We start from the raw sequence: 25483 nt of genomic DNA on the forward strand, positions 1-25483 counted from the left end.
AGAAACTCTATATTTGTTTCTTTATCAGTACCTGTGAGAAGACTGTTCATACTGTGTTGTTCTCTCTGCAAAGTTTTCTATCAGTAAATCTCAGAGAGACAAAGTAAACATTTACCGCCAGGTCCCGAGCTACTGCTAAAGATACTGTTACTGTGCCACGTGCATATCTTTGGAAATAATGAATTAGGTGGCAACATCTGAGAATTAAAATCAGTTAATTAACTAAAAAGATAGAAAACAAGTAGAAAACAAAATTGAAAGGAAATATGTGTCGGTGTGTCTCCTCCTGTGATAAAGCTCCACATGTACCACTGAAAACAGTTAAATTAGTTTGAATCAGAAATCAGGGCTCAAACTACTTGTTCTGAGACCATTTCTTCATTTTTCACACCAAACTGTTTAATAAGACAAACGTTACACAGAGTTCATCAAATATAACTAACGCTTTAACATTATCAGGATTTCATCATACAAACTTCAAATCAACAGGAAAACAGCTGCAGAACATGTGGATCAAAATGAATTCATTAAAAAACAACATGTGGACTTCAAGGATACAGTAAATACACTAAAGTGAAAGGAGGAGCCCAATATTGGAAGGAATTTGAATTAAGTAAAAGTAGTCACCTGTGATCTTTAAATTGGTCCTGATGTGTGCTGCTGTTTTTAACTTTCAACATTTCTTTGCTGCCACTGTGAATACGAATGTGGTCTTTGCCTAATTAAATAAATGACTAATTGAATAAAGGTTACACTGACTCACTGCTTCACCTTCAGGTACAAACTGGCATTACATGGAAGTACAGCCCAAAACCAGTTTAGCTTGAGTTTCTTTTTTCTGGACATAAAGTCACAGCAGGTGTTATTTCAAAGCTGGTGGACAGATTTAGTTCATTTTGGAAGTTTTAAGAGCAACTGCTGTGTAATTATTTGTAGTTTTGGGAGAAAATGATTTAAGAGAAGATTTTACCACAGCAAAAGATTAAACATGAATGTGAATGAAATTTAACTGAGGTAACACATAAAATGAATACAACTACTAAACACTACTGTGTCCTAAGGAAACAAAGAATAAAATGTAACAGGGATAACATTTTAGAGAATTAAAATCCCTAAAAGGAAAAAAAATAAACTTGATATGCATATCTATACATGCAGCTTCCTAAATGTAACATTCAGGATTATTCACTGCAGGTCCAGAAATCAGAGCTACCTCATCAGATCCAAGTGTGGCATCAGCTGACACTCTTTACAGGAGATTCCATCTGAACTCTGTGGAGCCTGATCTCAAGGTTTTTAAGTCTGACCCTGAAACCAGAAGAGGATCTTTCTCTATCTTCAGATTCATTGTGATCCAGTGATTTCAGTCCTGCATGATCAGGCTGATGTTTGCACAGAGCAGATAATGAAGTGAAGGTTTTTGCACATTGGTAACAGTGAAACAGTTTATTTACAGTGTGGGATCGTTTGTGTTCGGAGTATGAACTGAGATTCCTGAAGCTCTTGTCACACTGGTCACAGCTGAAGTTCACTTCCATGTGTGTACGTTCATGTTTGTTACGATGACCTGATTGTGAGAAGCTTTTGTCACAGTGTCTGCACTTGTATGGTGTCTCTCCTGTGTGGATTTGCTTATGCTTTTTCATTGAGCTTATGTCCAGTGGTGAAGGATGACCCACACTGGTCACAGATGTGCTTTTTGACCCCACTGTGAAAGAGGTCATGTATTTTTAATGTACTTGGTGTGTGGAAGCCTCTCCCACATTCTTTGCAGTAGTTCATTTTGTCTCCAGTGTGGCTACGTTGATGTGGTTTTAGGTCCCGTTCATGATTGGAAGTTTTTCTACAAAGGTCACAGAGAAACTCTTTCCCACCACCACAGTGACGACAGGGTTGAGAAATGGATCCATGTGCTTTGCTCCACTTCTAAACAAAGAGGAATTCCCTGACATTGTAAGTCAGGGAATTCCTTCAACGTTTTTATCCTGAACGTTGCCTGAAATAAAAAGCATCTCTGCCAACGTCCAATTACATTTTACTGTTTACATTACAACACTCAGCTTACTGAGTGAAAATGAGTCTTCATTTTTCCAAACAGTTCATTCAGTATAACTCCATAAGTTTACTGATCAGACTTGTTCCAAACAATCAGGTTAAAATTACAAGATAAAAAACTAAATACATCCTCACAGTAACTGCACTTGTAGAGTTACTTTCTGGTGTGGATCTGTTGGTGTTTTTTCAGCTGATGTGGATATTTAAAAGACTTTCCACACAAGTCACAGTTGTAGGCTTTAACTCCACTGTGGATGATTTGGTGGTTTTTTAAACTTCCAGCCTGGGTAAAAGACTTTCCACACAACTCACAGCTGTAAGGTTTAACTCCACTGTGGATGATTTGGTGGTTTTTTAAGCTTCCAGCATGGGTAAAAGACTTTCCACACAACTCACAGCTGTAAGGTTTGAATCCACTGTGAATGAGTTTGTGTGTTTTTAAGCTTCCAGCCAGGGTAAAAGACTTTCCACACAGGTCACAGTTGTACGCTTTAATTCCACTGTGGATGAGTTGGTGAGTTTTTAAGCTTCCAGCCTGGGTAAAAGACTTTCCACACAACTCACAGCTGTAAGGTTTAAATCCACTGTGGATGACTTGGTGTGTTTTTAAGTCTCCAGCCTGGGTAAAAGACTTTCCACACAAGTTACATCTGTGCGCTTTAACTCCACTGTGGATGACTTGGTGTTTTTTTAGGCTATGAGCCAGGGTAAAAGACGTTCCACACAAGTCACAGCTGTAAGGTTTAACTCCACTGTGGAAGAGTTGGTGTGTTTTTAGGCTTTGAGCCAGGGTAAAAGACTTGCCACACAAGTCACAGCTGTAAGGTTTAACTCCACTGTGGATGACTTGGTGTGTTTTTAGGCTTTGAGCCAGGGTAAAAGACTTTCCACACAAGTCACAGGTGTAAGCTTTAACTCCACTGTGGATGATTTGGTGGATTTTTAAGCTTCCAGCCTGGGTAAAAGACTTTCCACACAACTCACAGCTGTAAGGTTTAACTCCACTGTGGAGGAGTTGGTGTGTTTTTAGGCTTTGAGCCAGGGTAAAAGACTTTCCACAAAAGTCACAACTGTAAGGTTTAACTCCACTGTGGATGACTTGGTGTGTTTTTAAGCCTCCAGCCCGGGTAAAAGACTTTCCACACAAGTCACAACTGTACGCTTTAACTCCACTGTGGATGACTTGGTGTTTTTTTAAATTTCCAGACTGGGTAAATTCCTTCCCACACTCATCACAGCTGTAGGTTTTCTCTCCCTTTCTTCTGTGAGGTTTGTCGGCCTCCTGAGAGCGCTGACTTCTTGCTCCATGTTGGTCCTGCAGTGAGAGATACAAACAGAGGCAGTGAGTGAAATGCAGTCGTGGAACAAACTGAAACTCCCTCCATTGGTGGAATCAAACATGTAAACAAAAACACATTGTAGGTGTGTTACCATTACCTTCTGGTGATAGTATCGCATTACAATGATGTGCTACAATGAGAGTTGTAATGAAAATGACATTATTGAAGAAATATCGATCAGCAGAGAAACTCTTTTACTTCAGAAAAAAATTTGAGTTCAACTGATGATATTGTTGTTTCAATGTGTGTAGAGAAAATATGATCTTTGTATTTTCTTGTAACTTCTGTGGTTTTTGGTTGTGAATGTAGATTCTGTATATATGGAGGAGCCCAGGATGGAAAAGATAAAGCTGCTGTTAACAGGTTTTGAAAAACCGACCAGCTGTGCACACAGTTTCAATAACAGTGTAACTGTGATGTTTTTCTTACCTTTTGTGTTGAAGACATTGTTTCCTCTGTAGTGGCTGAGCTGAGTCCAAATGGCTGAAATTGTTCCTCTGCTGCACCACCAGACTCTTCTCCTCCTGTTACTCAGCTGAGACACAAAAAGTATATATATGTATTTTATCCCAGACAAAAAGAAGCAGAGCAAATAAACATGACTAAACTCCTCAGTGACAACAATACCTATGAAGCCTCAAGGAGAAACCCCAGAAGCAACTACAAAAAGAAAGTCATCAGTTGCCTACAAGAACTTGAAAGGGAAAAACCCCTGACCCCCCTGCAGATCACCGCCTTTACCCAGGGGATGCTACACCCTGTATATATGGACTTCCATAGATCCACAAAGACGGAGTCCCGATCAGTCTCAATGGTAGCAGTATAAACTCAGCCACCTACAACATTTCAAGCACCTCATTACCATCCTAGCTCCCCTAGGATGGCAATGAGGTTTTTAAAAAACATTTCGAAACTCACTTTGTTAATGTGGAATTCTAAAAATATTTTACAAATGGAGAATTTATTCTACAATTTATTATTTAAGCACAGAATTCTTTATTTTGATGTGCGTGGCTCTTGTTGTCCTCCATATAGGGGTGTCAAAAATCATAGAGGAAGTGGCACACATCACGAGGAGGTACATGTTGAAGGTGTTAACAACACACGGTGTGGTTGGCTAGGTTAACTCACAAGCAGAATTTAGTAAGATGAGAAGTTTTTAGGAATAATTTTTGATTTACGTCTTAAATTGGACAAGCATGTAAAGAAGATTGCTAAGACGGTCAAGGCTAATCTGAATTGCTTTGAGTTAATTCAGCACTATATATACCTGCTTCAGCAGCTCAGTTATTTATGCATTTGTCACGTTCCTGGGTCTTTTGAACCAGTGTTTTGAGTTCTAGTTCATTTTTGATGTTTATGGTTTATGTTTAAGTTCTTTAGGTCAGTGAAGTTCATTTGGTTATTAGATTTCTCTTTTATTTTCTTCCCCTGTATTTAAGTTTCCCTCACCCTTTGTGTTTCATGCTGCGTGTCTTATGTTATCAAGTTTGTATTGTCATGTCTGCGTCTCATGTTTCCTGTTTTATTTTGAAGGTCTGTGTCCTATGTCAAATCTGTTCGATGGCATCATTTAGGGCTGCACAATTAAATGCTAGAAAATCGCGATCTCAATTCATACTTATGTGCAATCTCATTTCCAAATGACAACGATGTAAGAAAAAAAAAAAAAGATGACGATTGTACCGCGTTTTGCTCCGGGACATAATCTGCATGAAAACAAGCGCTCACTCTTCCTGCTCAACAAATGACAAGGGCAGAGCGTTATACCACGTGATACAGAAGCCAGCTGGAAGGGGAAAAACAACGGAGATCACGTGAGAGAAACTGCCTAAGGGGAGAAAACACAATGAGTGCAGAGGAAAAGCTCTGATGGTGGTGTGAATGACAACCCCACTGTAACATTAATTCCAAGAAAAGGTTCTCGTTCCTCCGTGTGGAAGGTTTTTGGTTTCAAAGAAGATGATGAGAGTCAAAAAGATATCATTTGCAAGCTGTGTTTTGCCATAGTAGCAGCACCGCAAGCTAACACTACGAATTTGTATAACCACCTTAAACGTCACCATCAAGTGCAATATGACGAAGCTGTAAAGGCCAAGAAAGTGACAGGAGAAAATCCGTCCCCGTCAACCACCCAAACATCAATAACGGGAACCTTATACAGCACTTCCCCATACACGTCAAACTCCCCCAGGCACAAAGAAATTACGGAGGCTATCACTTATCACCTGGCTAAAGATATGGCTCCCATCAACACTGTGCAAAACGAGGAATTTAGGAAAATGATCAACACCCTAGACAAATGCTACACAGTGCCGTCCTGCAACTATTTTTCAAATGTTACACTACCTGCTCTATACACGCAGTGTCGGGCAAGTGTGGAGACGGAATTACAAGCAGTACAACATTTCACGGCAATGACAGACTTACGGTCCAGCCGAACTAAGCGTTATATTTTGTTAATAATTGTGGTTTACATTTTAAGAAACATACCTAATACGTACCTCTCTCATCACCTTACACACGGAAAGAATACTGTTCAAAATGTTATTGTTAGAAGTATTTTAAGGTTTTGTACGTAAGAGTAGACAATTGAGACATTGATTGTTTTTATGTTCAGTCTCACCTGTTACGAAGTTGATGTGCAGTTAGTAAGTGCAATAAATATTTATATTGGAAAAGAAAATCATGAGAGAATCGTGATCTCAATTCTAAGCAAAAAAATTGTGATTCTCATTTTATGCAAAATGGTGCAGCCCTGGCATTTGTCACATTTTAGAGAAATATAATTTACTTAGTTTTAGGAGTTTTAATCATTTGTGTTTTCTTAAATTAGTCTTTAAATGTAAAAATAGGATGGGCCCCAGAGTGTCTTAATAGAGACATCCAGAGACAAGATAGTAATCGTATTACTAGAAGCATGGTGAACGGAAACTGCAAGATATCATATCGCAGATCTAAATTTGGTCAGTCGGCATTTTCCATAGAGGCTTGCAATCTGTGGAACGCACTTCCAACCAAAACCAAATTGATTACAGACATCAGATCCTTTCTATTGAAGGTTAAAGTTTGGTTAAAGGGAAATCAGAGATGTAGTCATTTTAACTAATGATATTATTTTTATTTATTGTCTATTAATTGTAGTTGTATTTACGATGTATTTTGGCTTCATGAAAATGTATGTTTTATGGTAAAATGTATTTATTTTGATTGTAAGCCCAACAAGGGACAATTGTTGAAAATTAGCAATAGCTATAAACTTACGTGCGTTACATCAGTTTCATGTTTTGTATTTGGACTATGTCAAACTGCACTGTCCCTTTTGAATAAATACATTCAAATTCAAATGTGTGGGGGAGTCTTTACCATGACAGGGCTCGCAAAATTTCAAAGTCCCGGTAGCCCTTCGGGCAGGGACTCTTCAGTTTTTGGTAGCCCAAAATAAATTTAAGTAGCCCAAATAAAAAATAGAGCAATTTTTTGATTGATGTTTGGTTTCCGTAACGGAAACAAAACATTAATCAAAAAATTGTTGAAACACAAATTACAACATTGTATAAAAATTACAATCATCAACTCAAATACTTGGTTCTAATTGAACAGACATTTGAACTTGTAAGAACTGTGTAGGACATGAATCAGTCTGTGTCAGATCCTGAATTTGAAATTTCCACTGAAGTCATGGGTAAGAGGCAAGTGGAACCAAGATCTAGGCAATTTGCTTTTTGAAGTTTGCAAAGACTGCTACATTTTGCCAGTGGTAGTTCACTTTTTGCAACATAGTACGCTGTTCTAAACAGATTTTTCAGGTTTAGTTTTAGTATGTTATTTGCAATTGGTGTTTTTTTCCGGGAAAGATATTGCAGACTGAGCAGTAATGCATTTCTTGTCCTTCTGACATTTCTTTGGAGGTGGAGGAACACCAAAGTAATTGCTTAAAGGAGCTTGCTTCTTCGACATATTTAAGAGTTCTAAACAAATGTCTGTCCTCCTCCAGAAAATCCTATGTACGCAAACACGCGTTGCAACTTCTTATCTTGTGCGCGTTTTTTATTTTGACAGCGAATGCGCACCTGCGGACCACTTATGTGCCCCCTTGGTTATATAGCTCGTCATATTGCAGCCACAGAAATTCTTTTGTCCATGAAACCATAAAGCTGCACTTTCTTTTTGCCTTATAGTCTGATTTGTCATAACTTTTTTGTGGTAAGCTTTTCTTTGGCTGTCACTTCTTCACCCTGACCTGTCTTATTTGGCTCAGCAGAACTAAAATATATATCCTCCTGCTTTTACACACGCACTCACACAACGCTCAGCGATTCTCTGCGCGATCAACCTCTCACATGTTTAAGCTGCGGGAGATTTCACTTGTCATGTTTGCATAGTAAGCTAACGATTGATAAGACGATGTCAGAAGAATTGGTGCGCTAATTATCGTCACTCACCAATCGGTACTGTCGCTCTCTATGCACAGTTCGCGCGATTGCAAAGTTCAATATGTCACATATTGACAGTGGCTCACCGATGCCAATGACATAATTACCCAGCTACATTTCCCAAAGAATGCAAAATCATTGACATATATTTTTCCTTCCTATGACAGCCCGGCGGGCAGAGCAGAGAAAGATTTTGGTAGCCCGACTGGAAAAATCGCTAGCCCCGGGACGTCGGGCTAGCGATTTTGCGAGTCCTGATGACATACACCTGGTTACATGGGAAGAAACTTATTATCTAATAGGACATTAGGGTTGTGTGAAATGTGTGTGGCTGGTGGATGAATGTTTTGGGGATTTATTTGGCGGCTACATTTTTCTTTTACCAAGTGGAACCTGTCAATACGTTTTGGTTTGATTTATCAGTTTAAGGAGACGAGTATGCTTTGGCAAGTCCTAAAACTAGACTTTCATATTTTTATATTTTGTAGTATTTTCTTTTCTTTTTTCTTTTCATGTTTGAGGAGTGCACTGAGAGTTTTGTTTGAGAATCTGCTGTCCGTTAAGCAGGCCTGCATGATTGGAACTAAGAGTGCTATACAACAGTGTTGCTGGAAAATGATCGTAAAGTGAGCTTCTCCACATTGCAATGGGGACTGACTGGACTGATAATGGGGACAAATGGTTCACTGACTTGACACTGATACGCAGATTGCATCTACTCCAAGCAGACAAGGAAAGGGTAGATGTATGTATGTTTTTCCAGGAGCAGGAAGATGACAGCAACATCCTAGGGTCGCATGAGCTTGTGGGCCATGCAGACTTAATCTTGTAGTTGTTAATTTCTGTGTGTATTTACCAGCGCTGTTATTCATGTTGTAGTGGCACATTTCTTTTCCTATAAATCATATCACATTAGTAATAGTAATATTATTTCCTCACTTTAGTGTTCATCAGTTGTATGCATGCATGTAGAATGTTATCACAAGTGGGCCCCATGTTATTGCACCCTCACAGTGGACCCATCGTAGACTGGAAGAGCTCCAGACATCCTGCTTTAAGGGAGGTGACGGGTGGTCATAACGTTTCTTAGTGTGGGAGAAGGTCAAGGATGAGCTGGACTGAAGCTTTAGGTATGCATGATGTGCTGTGGAATGTTCTTTGTTTGAGAGTGTCTGTGATGGTGTATATAAGATATAAGGGTGGTGGCCGAATTTCCGAGATGATCCTTGTGTTGGCTGGCATGTTTCCATTCAAATTGTAAAGTGTTTATTAAACCCACTTCAAATCCAGCTCACAAGGTGTGTTGCAGCTAATTTTGAAATTTTCCATAAAAATGTGGCGTTGTCAAGCAGGATTCCTCAGGTGAGTTTTGCTAAATCACCGGCACGCGATGCCTGGTCATCCTGAGGGAAAATTGCCTCAGTCCCATCATTCTTTTGTTTTCAAAAGGGGGGAACCGCGACATATGCTTCAGCAACTCACACATGCAGGACGTTTTAACAAACCAAGAGAGAGACTGCAAAGAATTTGCAATGGTTTGGTGTTTTTGATTCGGGAGGATTTTCAACCGGACCAATGGGGAAAGCCTTGCTTCCTTACTGCTGCAATTATTGAGTGCAGGTTCCTAGAAACTCAATGAGTTTGGGTATTCTAGTGGGTACTCTTGTTGCAGTGGTAAGTGGAGGATCTTAGAAGCTCAACAAGTTGGGTGTTCTAGTGTATGGTTTGTTGGACTGGTCTGAGGTGGTGGAGAGGATGGCTCACCTCACCTGAGCCAGTGCGCATCAGTTGAGGAGCCTGGAAGAAGCATTGCAGAGATCTAGAAGGATCTGACCTAGCAGAGTCCAAAGTCCTGACTCGACTGAGACAGAAAAATCCCAGATCTCAACTAGAGATCGCATGATACCACTTTTTTTTATGTCCAATACCGATCTCATGAATTTGGATATCTGCCGATAACGATATGAATCCGATATAGTTCCTTTAATAATCAACAAAACTGTTTTTTTTTAATATCTTGCTGCATTTTATATAAGTTCATACTCAAGTTTAAAAACAAAACAAAACACTAAAGCTATTCTGTTATACCTGCATGCACTACACCCAAAATATTTCATAGTTCAGCAATACTGATCAATCTAATTTACTTAAACCTACACCATCCTCCCTATTCTGGTATTCTAAACAGTACTTAGCAGAAATATTAAACAACCTAACTAATATGGTTGCAAACCCCCCACCCTCCGCCTTATAATGCTTAATTGACGTAATCTACCGTATTTTTTGCACTAAAAGGCACACTTAAAATCCTTCAATTTTCTCAAAAATCATCAGTGCGCCTTATAATCTGGTGCACCTTATGTATGAATTCTGGCTGTGCTTACTGACAGATTTTATGTGGTATACGGTTGTTAGGTTTATATTGCCATTTATGCTTAGAAACATATACTCATATATGCTTAGAAGTATACAATCTTTTGTAGATTGGAAGAATGTCTCATCACAGGAGGTCTGCAGTAACTCTGTGATCCGTGAAAAGAGGAGTACGTTTACTCCTTTATCTGAATGTTCTGGCATAGATCACACACCTCCTAGGGTCATGAGAGAGGTTGAGTCTTCTCTTTCTGATATATGGTATAGGGCAGGGGTCAGCAACCTTTAACACCCAAAGAGCCATTTTTACGAGATTTCTACGCAAAAGAAAACACTGGGAGCCGCAAATACTTTTTGACATCTAAAATGAAGATAACACTGCATATATTGTTTTTTTACCTTTATGCTTTGTGTAAACAACTAAGGTGTGTGGCTTAAATCCATGAAGTGCTACAGAGAAAATTACATTTTATTTATGTAATTAACACATTTTGAACTCTTAAAGAAATGTAACAAAAGGAAAGACACCCAGCTGAACTAAAATGATCCATGTAGCAAACAAAAACTGTTGTGAGCCGCCAGCCTTATATCGCCTTTGGGCTTTTGGAGCCTTGACCTGACTTTTAAAAAAATAATTGGGAAAAAAAGCACTATGCTGCTGAAAAATGAAAAATAAATATTTGCAATATTCTGCCTAAATTTGTATTTTACCTAGTTAATGTGTGTGGCGGGGCGTGGTCTGCAGCGCCGCTGCAGGGGAGGCGGACGCACCTGAGCGGCACCCGCACGTCTGTGCTCTCTATGCTGTTGTGTTGGTATGTGTCGGGCTGTGCGCTTTAACACTGGCTGTATGCGTTAACAACCGTGTGTGAAAAGTGGTCAATAAAGAGATGCTGAAAAGCATGTTCATGGAAACATCGTGGGGCCTTCCGTGATATGTTTACAATGGGACTTCTGCTCCCGAACCTCTGCGCACAGCATCTGCAAATCGGGGCTGTACGAAGTCACTTTCATCTTTATGCAGGACTATAAGCTGTCATCTGTGAGGCGTGAGCGGTGTTTGTTTTTAACATAGTTCACGGTGGAGCTGCTGACATAATGTGGATCCGAAGATCCAGAATTGTCTTACCTGGGGTTGAAAGTCTTGATAAATGCACAGCGTTTCGGCGGGTACACCGGCTTCCATAAGTGTGACGCTTATTTTGAGCGATTAAAAAAAAATAATAGAATATGATTTTATATTTATATTTCAATATCACAATAATCTTCCAATTTAGAACTACAAGTTACAAAAGAACTAACATAAATAAAATACACTTCAGCTAATTACTTAAAAATAATAATTTATTTTCCCAAACCACGTGGAGCCACACTAAAAGGACGGGGCCGCAGGTTGCCGACCCCTGGTATAGGGCTTTGGAGTTGACGTCACGCCGCAATGCGTCATTTTCAGGGTCTACGAATCTAAACAAACACACTGTTGGAACGACGACTACAAGAAAGATGCTTAAAAGCAGCTCAAAAGAGAATGGACTGTATAGAGACCGATTGCGTCCAGAGGCGATGCGGCGGTACTTGCAGAAAATAGCGTGCATTGGAAATGTGGACCCGTATGAAATACGGCCGTGGAGTAGAAACCCTGAAGACCAACCGCTATTGTCGTAGCCTGACATATTTTCGTACCTTGTCTGTGGAGTCAGCGCGTACAAGTCGTCATTCAAACAAAGGTAAGTCAGCTCGAGTACTGCGTGTGAAATGAGTTTGATTTCCCTGCAAACATTCACATTAGTGCAGCATAAATTCATTCATGAGGGGAAATTACAGCGAGAACACGTGGAGGCTGTTAGATGGATTACATAGTGAGTTCAGTGCATTGATGTGACATTGTCCTGAAGGATTTAGTTATTCTTTATGGTTGACGAAATTGCAATAATGTATTCATATTTATTATAAATAATCCTAATTATACATCTTGCTTCCATGTTTGTATCCTGTGTCACTAAAAATACATTTTATTTTAGTTTTATACATTAATTAACGACCTGCAGAATGTCCTTGTCATATTAAGTGATTCATAATTGTCACTTTATGCTTTCTCCATCTTGAAAGTGATTACATCCTTGCATTACATACTTTAGGTTCATTTTCTGCAGGCAGCTTTCTGAGAGAGAACAGGCAGATTTAGAATATAACATGCATTTCAAAAAAATGAAAAATTACATGTATGTGCTAACTTTCTAAACACTTTGTTACATTTATGATAAAGTAGATAAAACACATTTATGTCGGCCATGGCTCATTAGTTCTTGTCTTTAAATGAACTTTGTGTGTGTTTCAGGTCCTGCACTCTCAAAGACTGAATTAACCAGCATTGCAGCCATGGGTCACTGTGAGCATCACAGGGAAGGTTGAAGCCGCCCGCTGCACCTGTATGGCCGGAGTTGTGGAGACCTGCACCCATGTCCCTGCTCTTCTGTTTAATGTAGAAGCAACAGTGTTCATCGTGGCACAAGGACTGTTACAGATGAACCTGCATACTGGGTTTTGCTGGGTAATATGACTAAGATACAGCCAGAGGGTGGCCATAAGATAGACTTCTCCTCTTCAGCTGCCCAAAAAGAGGCTCTCAATCAAAACATAAACAGACCATCTGTAGTGACAGGTAAAAGGAGCCGTCCTCAAAAACGAAAAATCCCACCTGCTGCTGTGGAGGAGTTGTCACTGCTATTGGATACTTTGCTGGTACACAGTAAAGCTGTGGGTTGTGGGATGAACCACAATGTTTTATCTAGGGGTCTAGATTTATGCCTGTAGTGCACTGCCATGTAAATAATTTGCATTTACTGAATATGTACTGACTGAGTACCACTGTTCAAAAGTTGAATAAAGAAACAAACTAATTTTTGCCTCTTTTTTAAAAAAAATTAAAACCACTTTATTGAACATCACATCCGTTACAGTGTAGAATCCATGTCATTTATAGTTTACAAATGACAAAATGTTCACACAAAACATGACAGTGCTTACATGATATCACCCACTACTAACATTACTTTATTTACTGTATCTTTCGAAAAAATACCGCTATTTATACAGCACAAGACTTAAGAATATTTAACAGGAGCAAGTTTCATTTTCCCCTGGTTTTACTACCACATTGTTCACCAAAAGCAGCAAACCTTCACCATCTTATCCAGATGGCAGAAGGAACGCAAACAAAAGCGGGGATGCCGGTCAGGCCTGCTAGCCAGGCTAAAGAGGCAGCCTTTCAAACCACCGCTCCCGAGCATCTTTCTGACCAACGCATGGTCAGTCGTCAACAAAATAGACAAACTGAACCTTCTTCTCGCCGCACAGCCAATCGTCCACGACTGCTGTGTCCTGGTCGTCACGTACACATGGCTACGAGAGGGAATTCCCGATGCCTCCGTGCGGCTAGCGGGCCGCACAATGCACCGCAGCAACAGAAAGGATACAGCGGGGAAAAGCAGAGGAGGAGGTTTGTGCATTTACACACATAACAAGTGGTGCACAAACACTAAGATCATCACCAGAGTCTGCTCCCCGGACCTTTCTACTTGCCCAGAGAACTGCCTGCAGTGCTAATAACAGCAGTCTACATACCACCAGACGCTAATGCTAGCTCAGCCCTTGCATACCTGCACGACATTATCTCCGAACAGCAACGGACATACCCAGAGGGAGTACACATCATTGCAGGGGATTTCAACAGAGCATGCTTAAGAACTGTGCTGCCTAAATTTGTACAATATGTGAAATGCCCTACGAGAGGAAATAACACCTTGGATCATGTTTACTCAAATATTAAGCAAGACTACAGATCTGTTCCCCTCCCCCACCTGGGTATGTCCGACCACCTCTCTCTACTCCGTGTCCTGGCATACACACCACTCAGGAAAAGGACAAAGCCCACCATCAGAACCATTAACACCATTTCTGAGGAAGCTCTCGCTCAATTGCAGGACTGTTTTGCTCTCACAGAGTGGAGTGTCTTTGAACAGGATGACCTAGAGACTCACACAACCGCAGTGCTGGGTTATATCAAACACTGCATGGACACTGTCACCACGGAAAAGCGGGTCCGGGTCTACCCCAACCGTAAACCCTGGATGACAAGCAAGGTTCAGGCACTGTTAAAGGCATGCAACTCTTCATACAAATCTGGGGACCAGGACATGTACAGCAGAGCAAGAGCAGACCTTAAAAAAGGGATCAGAGCAGCAAAACTGGACTATTCAAACAAGCTATCAGATCACCTCTCTGATAACAACTCCAGGAAGGTATAATAATGGATTGGATTAGGGCTGGGCGATATATCAAAAATTTATCGTTACCGAAATTTATGACTCTCATCGACGTCATTTTGCCCATGTCGGTAAATTCGGTATTTAAAAAAAAAAAAAGAAAAGGCATGTGCAGGTTGGCGATGTTCATGTCCCTTTAAGACGCTGTGCTACGTTACAGACTTGACGGGGTGGAGTCACATGACTCTACTACCTGTAACAAGACGAGACACGGGTGAACAAATGGAGGACGATTTAAATGTTGAAGCAGCAGCGACGGAGGTAGAGCTGGTGGAGGAGGAAGAGGAGACGCTTGTTAACAAAAAAAAAATGCATCATCTATCGTTTGGCAACATTTTGGATTCAACAAGGATGATATTGATCAAAAAATTGTTAAATGTAAACTCTGCAAAAAGACTGTTGCGTCAAGTCAAGGTAACACAACCAACCTCTTCCACCACCTGCAGCACAACCATGTGATTCAATTCGAAGACATAAAAAAAGCTCAAAGCGAGAAGAGATTAGGAGGACCAGCAAAAACGTCTTCCTCCACCAGGCAGTGGTCAATAACCGAAGCATTTGCTAGTACTCAACTATATGAGCGAACTTCAAAAAGATGGCAAGAAATCACAAATGCTATAGGCTACCACATAGCAAAAGACATGGCTCCTATTGCTACAGTGGAACGCAACGGGTTCAGACACTTCATGAAAATAATTGACAAGAGATACGAACTCGTCATCACGAAAATATTTTTCAAAAACTATCATTCCCAGCATGTACAGCACAGAGAGGGAAAAGGTTGCTGCTGAATTGAGATACGTTAAGCACGTTGCAGCCACATCCGGTCTCTGGTCCAGCCGTACAATGGAGCCGTATATTAGTCTCACAGTTCATTACATCGACAACAAATGGGAGCTGCGTACCAGAGTGCTCGAGACGGCCTATTTTCCATCTGATCACACGGGGGAGATGGTTGGACAGGGGTTGAGAGCGATGCTGTCTGCATGGGACATCAGTGAAGAGGACCTTGTTGCTATAACAACTGACAACGGCCCAAATATTGTGAAAGCTGTCAAGCTCAATAAATGGACACGGGTGCAATGTTTTGGGCACAGGCTGCACCTGGCAATCGGTAAGTGTGTACATCTTAATATATTTGGGTGGTGACATTTGGTGTGTTTTAAAGTGACTTTAATTTTGTGCGTCATATTCAAAATTGAAAGTATTAATGTTTGAATAATGTTTATATAGGCATAAAAATACTTAAGACTGCTGAGCAGCAGTGTATCCAGAAAGTTTTTACAGAAGACTTATTGTGAGCCAGTGTTGATCATGTTGTGCTGTGAAATGTAGCAAAATACATGATTTTTAAAATGTTTTATTACTGTGCCAACCCTTTTTAATTTTGTAAATATGGTCTGAGAGGTCTTATTTAATTCTTACTTTATTTTGCTTGCTTTATTTGAGAATTAGACCATGAATTGGGGTGATGTTGGGTGTGAAGATTTGGATAGATATTTAAAATTTATGCCTTTTTTCAGTTTTTATTTTCAATACTTTTTTTTATAACTTGGCAGTCCCTTTGTAATTTTTCAAATTTTGGTAGAAGTGAGAAGTGTTATTGTTGCATTCAAGTACATCCAATAAAGGTAAATGTAATATTTTTAGTAGCTAAAATCTGATGAGGAATACTTCATTTTATTTTTTCTAGTTTAGTTCAGTTTTTCCCCTGAAAAAGTTCTGTGGTCAGTGGAGGTTTACATGGCAGTTAAATGACTACAACAATTTTTCCTATTCTTAATGTTTGCATGTGTGTGTTTTTGCTTGTTTGTTTCAGAAAACACCCTGAAAAATCACCCCCCTGTGGAACGGGCAACGAAGACCTGCAAAAAGATTGTTAGTACCTTTTCCTACAGCTGGAAAAAGAAGAAGGCATTACGGAAGGCACAACAAGAGATGAACCTACCAATGCACAAGCTCAAAACGGCATGTCTAACCAGATGGGGATCCATGCAGATGATGACAGCACGGATCCTTGAGCAGAAAAATGCCATCACCCGGGTAGGTTAAATGATCCTTCATTATCTATTTTATTGTGTGCATTCAGGTAATGCATTTAGCCTTTATTGTGATTGCTCTGATCTACCATTTAAGATGAAATAAATAATATAATTAAATTAAAATAATAAATAATTATTATTACAGGTCCTCACTGATGACAGAGCATCAAGACATCTTGTTCCGACGTGGTCAGACCTGGATGTCTTGGAGGCAGTCAACAAAGCTCTTGCTCCATTGGTAGAGTTTACGGACGCCGTGTCAGGGGAAGAGTATGTCACCATCTCATCTGTGAAGCCTGTCCTACACATCCTCCATTCACGAGTGCTGGCTGAGGAAGAAGACGATGTGACGCTGACCAAAACCATAAAATCTGAAATCCTTGCATACCTTGACGACAAGTTTTCAGATCCTCCCACTGTAGAGCTTTTGGGTTAGGGTTAGGGGCTTTTAGAGTTTATAGTTTTCACTAGTCACATGGCAGTGCTTAGTATTTATTATAGTTTTTTCTGTGTTCAATTGACATTTGTGTTTGTGACATTATTTGTTTACAAGTTATAGTACCTCAAGGCCTTAGCAGAGATAGGCCTTTGTCCATGATGGCATTACATTTGCACAATCATTGTTTACTTTGTGAATAGCCAATGTGAAACATATTTATTATTAAACTATTTTGTTTACAAGGGATACACATTTTTTAGAGAGCATGGTTACATATTGTATCCTACACTTTTTATTTTGTTCAGTTAATAAATCTTAACCACTAAAAGTACTTACTACTATTGTCTTCATTTATTTTCAGTGACATTTTACAGTCCTTTAAAGTGGTAATAATATAATTGCAATGAATAGGTCTAGGGGGAATAATATTATCAAAATAACTGGAGGAACTATGCTGCCTGCCACAGCCCCATCAAATGAAAAAAAAAAAAACGTTTGTTTTTTTGGCACTTGGGGTGGTTATCGTCCATTTATCATTATCGAGGTTAACTGCTCAATTTATCGTGATATTGATTTTAGGCCATATCGCCCAGCCCTAGATTGGATTTATATAGCGCTTTTCAAGGCACCCCAAACGCATTACAATGCCACTATTCATTCACTCTCACATTCACACACTGGTGGAGGCAAGCTACAGTTGTAGCCACAGCTGCCCTGGGGCAGACTGACAGAAGCGAGGCTGCCATATCGCGCCATCGGCCCCTCTGGCCAACACCAATAGGGTAAAGTGTCTTGCCCAAGGACACAACGACCAGGACAGAGAGGCCAGGGATCGAACCGGCAACCTTCCGGTTACAGATGCGCTTCCCAACCCCCTGAGCCACGGTCGCCCCAGGGAGGGCCTGAAACACAAACACACAAACCAACTACAAAGCCAATGGGACAAATATAGATAATATGGACATCTCGTTAGCGGAGGAACTTAACCACTTTTTTGCCCGCTTTGAGAAAACTGCAGTCACCCCCACCATGCACACCACCCTGCCCACAGCGTCCTCTGAGCACAGCCCCCACACATTTAGCCTCCAACAACATCAGGTCCGCAATGTGTTCAGAGCAGTAAATCAGAGGAAAGCTGCTGGCCCCGATGGAATACCTGGTAGAGTGCTCAAAGCCTGTGCTGACCAGCTGGCTCCTGTGCTCACCAGACTATTCAACCTCTCCCTGACACATGCCACTGTCCCTCACTGCCTAAAATTGTCAACAATAGCCCCAGTCCCCAAGTCCACCACCATCAGTAGCCTCAGTGACTACAGACCCATCGCACTGACTCCAGTGGTTGCAAAGTACTTTGAGAAGCTGGTCCTAAAACACACAAAGGACTGCCTCCCACCCAGCTTCGACCCCCACCAGTTTGCCTGCAAGGCAAATAGGTCCACAGAGGATGCAATTTCCACTGCTCTCCACTCCGCTCTGCATCACCTGGAGAATCCTGGGACATCAGTAAGGATGCTCTTCGTTGATTTCAGCTCAGCCTTCAATACTATCATCCCAGACATTCTTATAGACAAGCTGGTAAACTTGGACTTCCCCCCCTCCACATGTGCATGGATCAAAAACTTCCTCACAGACCGTTCACAATCAGTCAAGGTTGGCAACCAGCGATCATCCACCCTGTCACTCAGCACTGGCTCACCACAGGGATGTGTACTGAGTCCACTATTATACACCATCTACACCAGTGACTGCACCCCTACGCATCCCTGCAACATCATCATCAAATCTGCAGACGACACCACTCTGATGGGGCTCATCACCAATGATGATGACACCGCCTACAGGGATGAGGTCCAGCGACTGTCAGAATGGTGTAACTACAATAACCTCACCCTAAACACCAAGAAAACCAAGGAAGTGGTCATGGACTTCCGCAAAACAAGAACTGATCCCCCTCCCCTATCCATAAAAGGTGACTATGTGGAGAGGGTGTCCTCCTTTAAGTTCTTCGGCACCCACATATCCGAGGACCTATCCTGGTCCACAAACACATCAGCCCTAGTAAAGAAAGCCCAGCAGTGCCTCCATTTCTTGAGGGTTCTGAGATGGAACAGGCTGCAGACTGAACTCCTAGTGTCCTTCTAACATGCCACTATCGAGAGTGTGCTGGTGCACGCCATCCCTGTGTGGTACGCTGGTTGCACAACAGCTGACAAGAAGAGAATACAGAGGGTCATCAGAACTGCAGAGAAGCTGATCGGCTGTCCACTCCCCTCCCTGGACTTAATTGCCAGCTCAAGATGTCTCTCCAGAGCCAGGGCAATTATAAAGGACCACCTCCATCCTAACCACCACCTCTTCAACATCCTGCCCTCTGGAAAAAGGCTCAGATCCATCAGGTGCAAAATCAACAGACTAAAGAACAGCTTCTTCCCGTGGGCTGTCAGAACTCTTAATGCAAACAAAGTGTGTAAAGACTTCCCCAACACATCCACCCTGACACTGCTGTTGATCATCTATGTGCAATATCTCAGTCTTTCTATGTTTTGTGCAATATTTTTGGCTCATGTGCAATTATTTTGGTCCCAGTCTGTTTCAATGTTTCCTACACATACACCATGTATATAGTTCCACTCACATATGTATACATATACACTGTTTTTTATTATATTTATTTAATTATTTATTTATTTTCCGACTTCGTTGTATATTGGTTTCTCTTCTTCTTACTTTAGCACCTTTGTGGTTCAGCTACCCAATTTCGCTGTGCAAGAAACTGCACAATGACAATAAAAAGCTCTAAGTCTCTAAGAAGGGTCACCTCTTCACCCTCACATGGAAGAAGTAATCTAATTGGCATGGTGGTATGTTTGAAGCAGGTCCCTTGTGTAGCGCTGGAACCCAGTCGCGATGTTTTCATCCATTTCATAGACTGGTTTTCCTGCAATAATCCCAAATAATTAGCAACTCTATAAACAGAAGGTAGTTCTGCAAAATCACTCAGTAGGATGTTTGTTCTAATTTGCTATGACCTCAGAGTGCATCAAAAATAAAACTAATAGGCTATAAAGAGTGATATGAACATATTTAGAACTTACCGGAATGAAAATGTCTGGAGCACCAACAGATATTTGGAGATGGAAGAGAACTGGATATCAGCTCGTCTCACAGCTGCTATCCAGGCTAGACGCCTTCATTTGGTAACATCGATACACGAGCTGCCTCGTGTTGCTTCCAGGTTGAGAAAGAATGAAAAGACAAACCCTTTTCAAGCTTATTCTCTTGCCGGTCATGTGATCGAACATTGCAGCCGACCACACAGCAAATACGAACCATGGGTGTTGTGTGTGCCTTCGCTCCCTTTTCGCTTGCGCTTTGTTTTGACCCCGAAAATGGCGGATCAGGCCAAAATCCTTTCTACGCCCACCCCCGTGACATCACGCTCCAAAGCCTTATATAATATTTTATATTAATGTAATTTTTCATCTAATTGAATACAATCTATTTGTGTATGGATTGTCAGTCCAAAGAGGGAGAGAGGAAAGAGGGGGACGTGAGGAGAAAGTACAAAGCCAGGAAGAACCCGGTAAGAAAACAGACAACTGAGAGGCAAAACAGAAACTGTTAAACTGACAAAGAGACAAAACCTAATTTTACTCATACAATCTGGAAGTTGTGTTCTCCCTATATTACAGCTGCTATACAGAATCAGCAAAACAAACTGGGTTGAAACATTTTTGACCCCCTTTAACAACATTCCAACATAACATTATCATTGATTAGGGAGATTAAAATCAATGATATATTTTATGTGGTTCAGCCACAACTCTATTAAAACCTCACCCAGTAATAGGTAGGCCAACTTTTGGACCATCTAGTTGTCTGTATGACTGCCGCAGTACGTACATCACATTTGCACACTATCAGAAAGTGCGAAACGGTGCCCTGGTGGAGTGAGGAGCTGTAAAGAGAAGCAGAGTGCTCCGTTTATATTCTAAAAGTGTTTTCAGCGAGCTTGTTTCAAAGATTCTGTACTGCAGCTTAAAATGTTTTCCAAAAGCACATATACACTTATCAGTGTTTCTCAAACTTTTTACAGTGTGTAGCACCTGATAAAAATGTCATGGTCTCCTAAGTACCACTATGAAAGCATGAAACTCATAAATCTTACAACACAAAATTATTATTATTAAATTTGTATAATTAGTATCTGCAGTAAAGGTTTTTTCATACATTGTATACATTCTAACATAGACAAAGTTGCCTCCATTTTTATAGTTTTTATTAATATTTTGTAATAATTTATTCTGTTTTGGGAGTGTTTTTTAATGTTTCTGTATTATACATTATACACATTAAAAGGGAATCTCTGTCCAAAAAATGCACTCAGTTTACTTTTTACTCACTATGGGCATCATTCATTATTCTCCCCCAGTAATTAAGGTTAGGATATGTATTTTTTTTTATTCCAATCCATTCTTCTTTTGCAGCAACAACATTTAAGGATGCAGGGACTGACAGCAGCCCCAAAGCTCTGATCCTAGAATCGCCCCTGGCTGGGAGTAAATAAAATACAGACGCATCTGGAGATCATCCTATGAAGTCCTATTCTAAAGGCTGATCTGAGGAGCATTCCTCACACACACCTTTATAGTGTAAGGGGGGACTGGCGGCAGGGGTGCCAAAGGGCTACCCCCGCCGCCAGTAGGCTTCCACTACTCTCTCTCTATAGAGATTGAAAATGTGACGTCATTCAGGGGTAAAACCGCAAAGAGTTCTGGGAACTCATGGCAAGAGGTACTAGCGCACGCAGGCTTTCAACTGAAATCAGTTACACAGCGATAAAAAGAAACACAAAAAATGGCAAGAAGCTCTTGTATTATTAACTGCAATAGCCGGTCGCATGACAGCCACGGGAAGCGGACTGGTAAAGAGATCGGTTGTTATCGGATTACGTCGTTGAAGAGAAATTGTTCGAGCCATGCTTCCGAAGTAACAAAGAGGATGGCCTGGATTGCAGCCATTCAAAGACCAAATATAACGTCCCAGAACACTCCAGCTCACATGTTAGTCTGCTCCAAGCATTTCCACAAAGGTCAGTGTTTTGTAGTAGTTAATACGTCATTTTTCATAACATAATTGGTGATATAGGTTACAAGCACGTCTGTCGCTGAACAGAAATTGTCGCGCTATGCTCCTTTGTTTATTGTGCATGAATAGCGAATTGTCCTGACACAATATTGCGTTTCGCTTCTGTTATTACCATGGTACATTGACAAAAACATATACTTTTATTCACAGGATAAAACAGGTTTTTTTTTGTATCACTAATTGCGCAGTACGATTACAGCATACAATATTATTGTCACTGCTACATTTCTGTAATCCGTACCAGAAATTATTTCCACTGCTAATTAATTACCGTTGAGCTCAAAGGTCCTATTAATAAACGGTTAACGAATGTGTATTTATGAAGACGATTTGTGAGACTGGTAAACTTATGATACGTACGATGGTCTTTCGTTCTACACGGTGTATTTCAAGGTCCTGTACCCATGCTTCGGTAAAATGTACCTGGGCTTGTTGCAGTGACCTGAAGTTAGTAAACTTCATGAGTGTATGCACTCATGAAGTTTAGTAACTTCAGGTCACATCGTTCTCCTTCGTTTTGTACATACCTTTTTTGGGGGGCAAAGAAAAAGCAAGAATTTATTGGAACCGGAGAATGAACGTTATGCAGTGTTGCAAATGCTTGCATTTGATGCGGTACTTGGATTGTTTTGCCACAAGTTCCCAGCATGCAATGCGCAAAAGTCACGTGGTCTGTCAATCTTTATCCGATTGTTAAGTGATGACGTGACAAATCCTACTTCCGGGCCTAAAGTAGTCTGCGTTTAATATGGCTTTTGTGTTGTTAACATGTTTAATGTTATGTATTTTCTTCTATTTAATCTCAAAAAGCTCCTAAAACAGTCAGTGATCACTGTTGACCTCCCTCAGCCTTTATTACCGCTAATCATTTATTTAAGCTAAGTTTTTAAAACCTTAGGATGTTCCTACAGCCCAGCCCATGCAGCAGTATATGAATGACTAACCTCGTATTGTGGATGGATTATCTCAGTTGTTCTCCTGGCTGAAGTTTGGTCCTTTTACAGCATCCTGCCATGCGATTACATTTGTTCCTGACCACCGAGAACACTCACGTTAACTTTTATCGAGTGGAAAAAAGGTTAGCTTGTTTATATTATGCTAACATAGCTGTGTCGCTAGTGGTCACGTAGCACATAATTATATGCCACCTAGCCAAACTTCAGTAACCCTACAAACGTCACTGCTGTTTAGTTTTCTGTCTTCATTTATGTTGGAAGTGATAACAGAGCTGTACATTTTAATTTGTTTCCAAAACCCCGCAGTCTGGACATGCTATATTGTACTTAGATAGAAGCTAGCGAGCTAACTTCCAGCTAACTTCTAACTCCGTTAAATGTCATAAATTCCGTTTTCATGGATGCCTGGATGTTAAACTCAATTGTTACACCTGGTAGAGCAGAACGCTGATCATTTTATTAAAGATGAAAGACTTTAGACAGTTTTTCAACTCTCAGTAATGCCATAGTGATCGTTTGATATATGGGCCTGCAGCGGAGTTTAGGCCCAGACAAGGCTAGTGGCGTCAGACTTAACGACCGGATTATTCACCCTGGGGTTGCCCTCCCCCAGGCTTGTACCTGTGGCTTCCTGTCCTGGGGGTGGGGGTTGGCTGTTCTCCTGCCCTGCAGCCCATCGTTTTGTTCATATTCCAAGACTAATTTTCTATATGCATTCTTACCCCCTAGCAACCGCCATTTCACAATGTTGCAAGCAATCACAAACTCTACAGTCTGTCTAACTCCAGTGTATATCAAGCAATCTATTATTCTCAACAGAGCTAAACTGAACCCGCATTGAAGTTAGCTCGGTGCTTACCTTTAGATGAGCCCACAAACCGAGAGAAACAGGAAACAGATCAGGGAGCAGAGACCCACGTGGTTCACGCTGATCTCAGCTACAATCGAGGAGACAAGGGTGTGCAGATCGATGCAGATATCGATCCAAACGTTGGTAGTGGTATATGTTCCTGTAAGATTACTACTTTACTCCCGTTTCATGAAAAAGCCGTTCTCTCTGCTCGACTCCTCTCCTTAACACATACTTTGCTCCGCCCCCTTTCCCCGGCTCTGCTGTGATTTGTGGCTGTGCGGTCACGTGACTCAGCTGCACAACGTAACCACGTGGGGGCGTTATTTCAAAATTAGCGCCAGTCTCCTTTCTAGTAATGGTAAATTTGATTCTTTTTACTGAATCGAGTTTTAATGAGTCACTCACCAAAGCGAATCGCGTTTTTTGAGTCATTTGATTCACTGAGTCAGTTGCCCAGAGAGTGCAAAAAATTTACATTTTCACTCAAAGTTAATTTGTTTCTCTTTTCATGTAAATCCTACTGCTGAGTGATTCTAAAAGAAAAAAACTATTTTATAGAGCAAAAAAGAGCAAAAACTTTTCTAAAATTAAGCAATTTCCTATCAAAATTTCTTAATAAACATTTATTTTGTTTATTTTTATTTTATTAGTATTTTCCTTAAATGTGTCAAATATCTATTTTCTCATCTAAATGTCCACTGAGCTGTGAGCCAGGGGGCGGTAATGCGCCTTAACATTGGTTGCCAACCAAGAAGAAGAAAAAGCTGTGACCCAGGAGGGAGGGGGTGAGTGAGTGGTCGTGTCCAAATTCATTGGCTGCATCCTCCTGAGGACCCGGCCTTCGCGGTCTACGTGGGCCGGGTCCTCAGAAGGTTGGGTAGGCCGGAAGTAAACGGCTGGGGAAATTGGACGGTCTAGCCTTCTGATTAGCGTCACCGCTGTCTCGGTGGAGTTTAATAAACTCGGCCGTCTGCTCCTTGCTATCTAAAATATAACAGGACACTGGCGTAAATTCTCGACCGTCTCACACTTTGCATTTGTCGGCTGCATTTGGAGTAGTCTACGAATTTGGACAGCCTTCAGCACGTCGCTGTGACGTAATCGGTCTACAAATGCGGCCTCAGGAGGATGCAGCCCATGAATTTGGACATGACCAGTGATTCGTTTGCTCTATGATTCAGCACAGGAGGGAGGGGGTGAGCGAGTCCTGAGTAATTCGCTTACGCTTACGATTCAGCACAGGAGGAAGGGGGTTAGTGAGTCCTGAGCAATGACTGTATAAAAGATGGACGACGCGACACCGCCTCCTACCATTGTGCAAAAATGAAGCAAAAATATCCCGCTTGTGGAGGCTGCCATCTTGCAAATTTGGAGCCAGAGTCTGCGCAGTAGTGACTTGAGGTGGAGCGACTGTGTAACATTCCCGCCCACATACCCGCTGGACGTGACCGCAAACACGCCCCCCTACAATTTTTACGTAGCCCGGCGGCTCGAGTTGTTTTGCTGGTTTACCGCA

At 41.1% G+C, this 25483-nt stretch overlaps 2 protein-coding genes across 2 annotated transcripts in view; one reads left to right on the forward strand and one right to left on the reverse strand.

Annotated features, from left to right (window-relative positions):
• LOC146389750 (neural cell adhesion molecule 2-like) overlaps positions 1-25483 on the forward strand; it is a 631716-nt gene that overhangs the window by 150914 nt on the left and 455319 nt on the right. The gene's annotated exons all lie outside the window — the stretch shown is intronic.
• Positions 347-24215, reverse strand: LOC146389757 (uncharacterized). Its single transcript, XM_084913148.1, has 3 exons — positions 23974-24215; positions 3825-3930; positions 347-3370 (listed from the first exon to the last, which is right to left on the reverse strand). Exons 2-3 carry the CDS (start codon positions 3840-3842, stop codon positions 2210-2212), a joined length of 1179 nt encoding a protein of 392 aa, XP_084769274.1. The 5' UTR covers positions 3843-3930; positions 23974-24215; the 3' UTR covers positions 347-2209.

This window comes from Perissodus microlepis, chromosome 3, assembly GCF_051167445.1.
Source record: "Perissodus microlepis isolate ML-2025 ecotype Zambia chromosome 3, ASM5116744v1, whole genome shotgun sequence".
Classification (NCBI taxonomy): Eukaryota; Metazoa; Chordata; class Actinopteri; order Cichliformes; family Cichlidae; genus Perissodus; species Perissodus microlepis.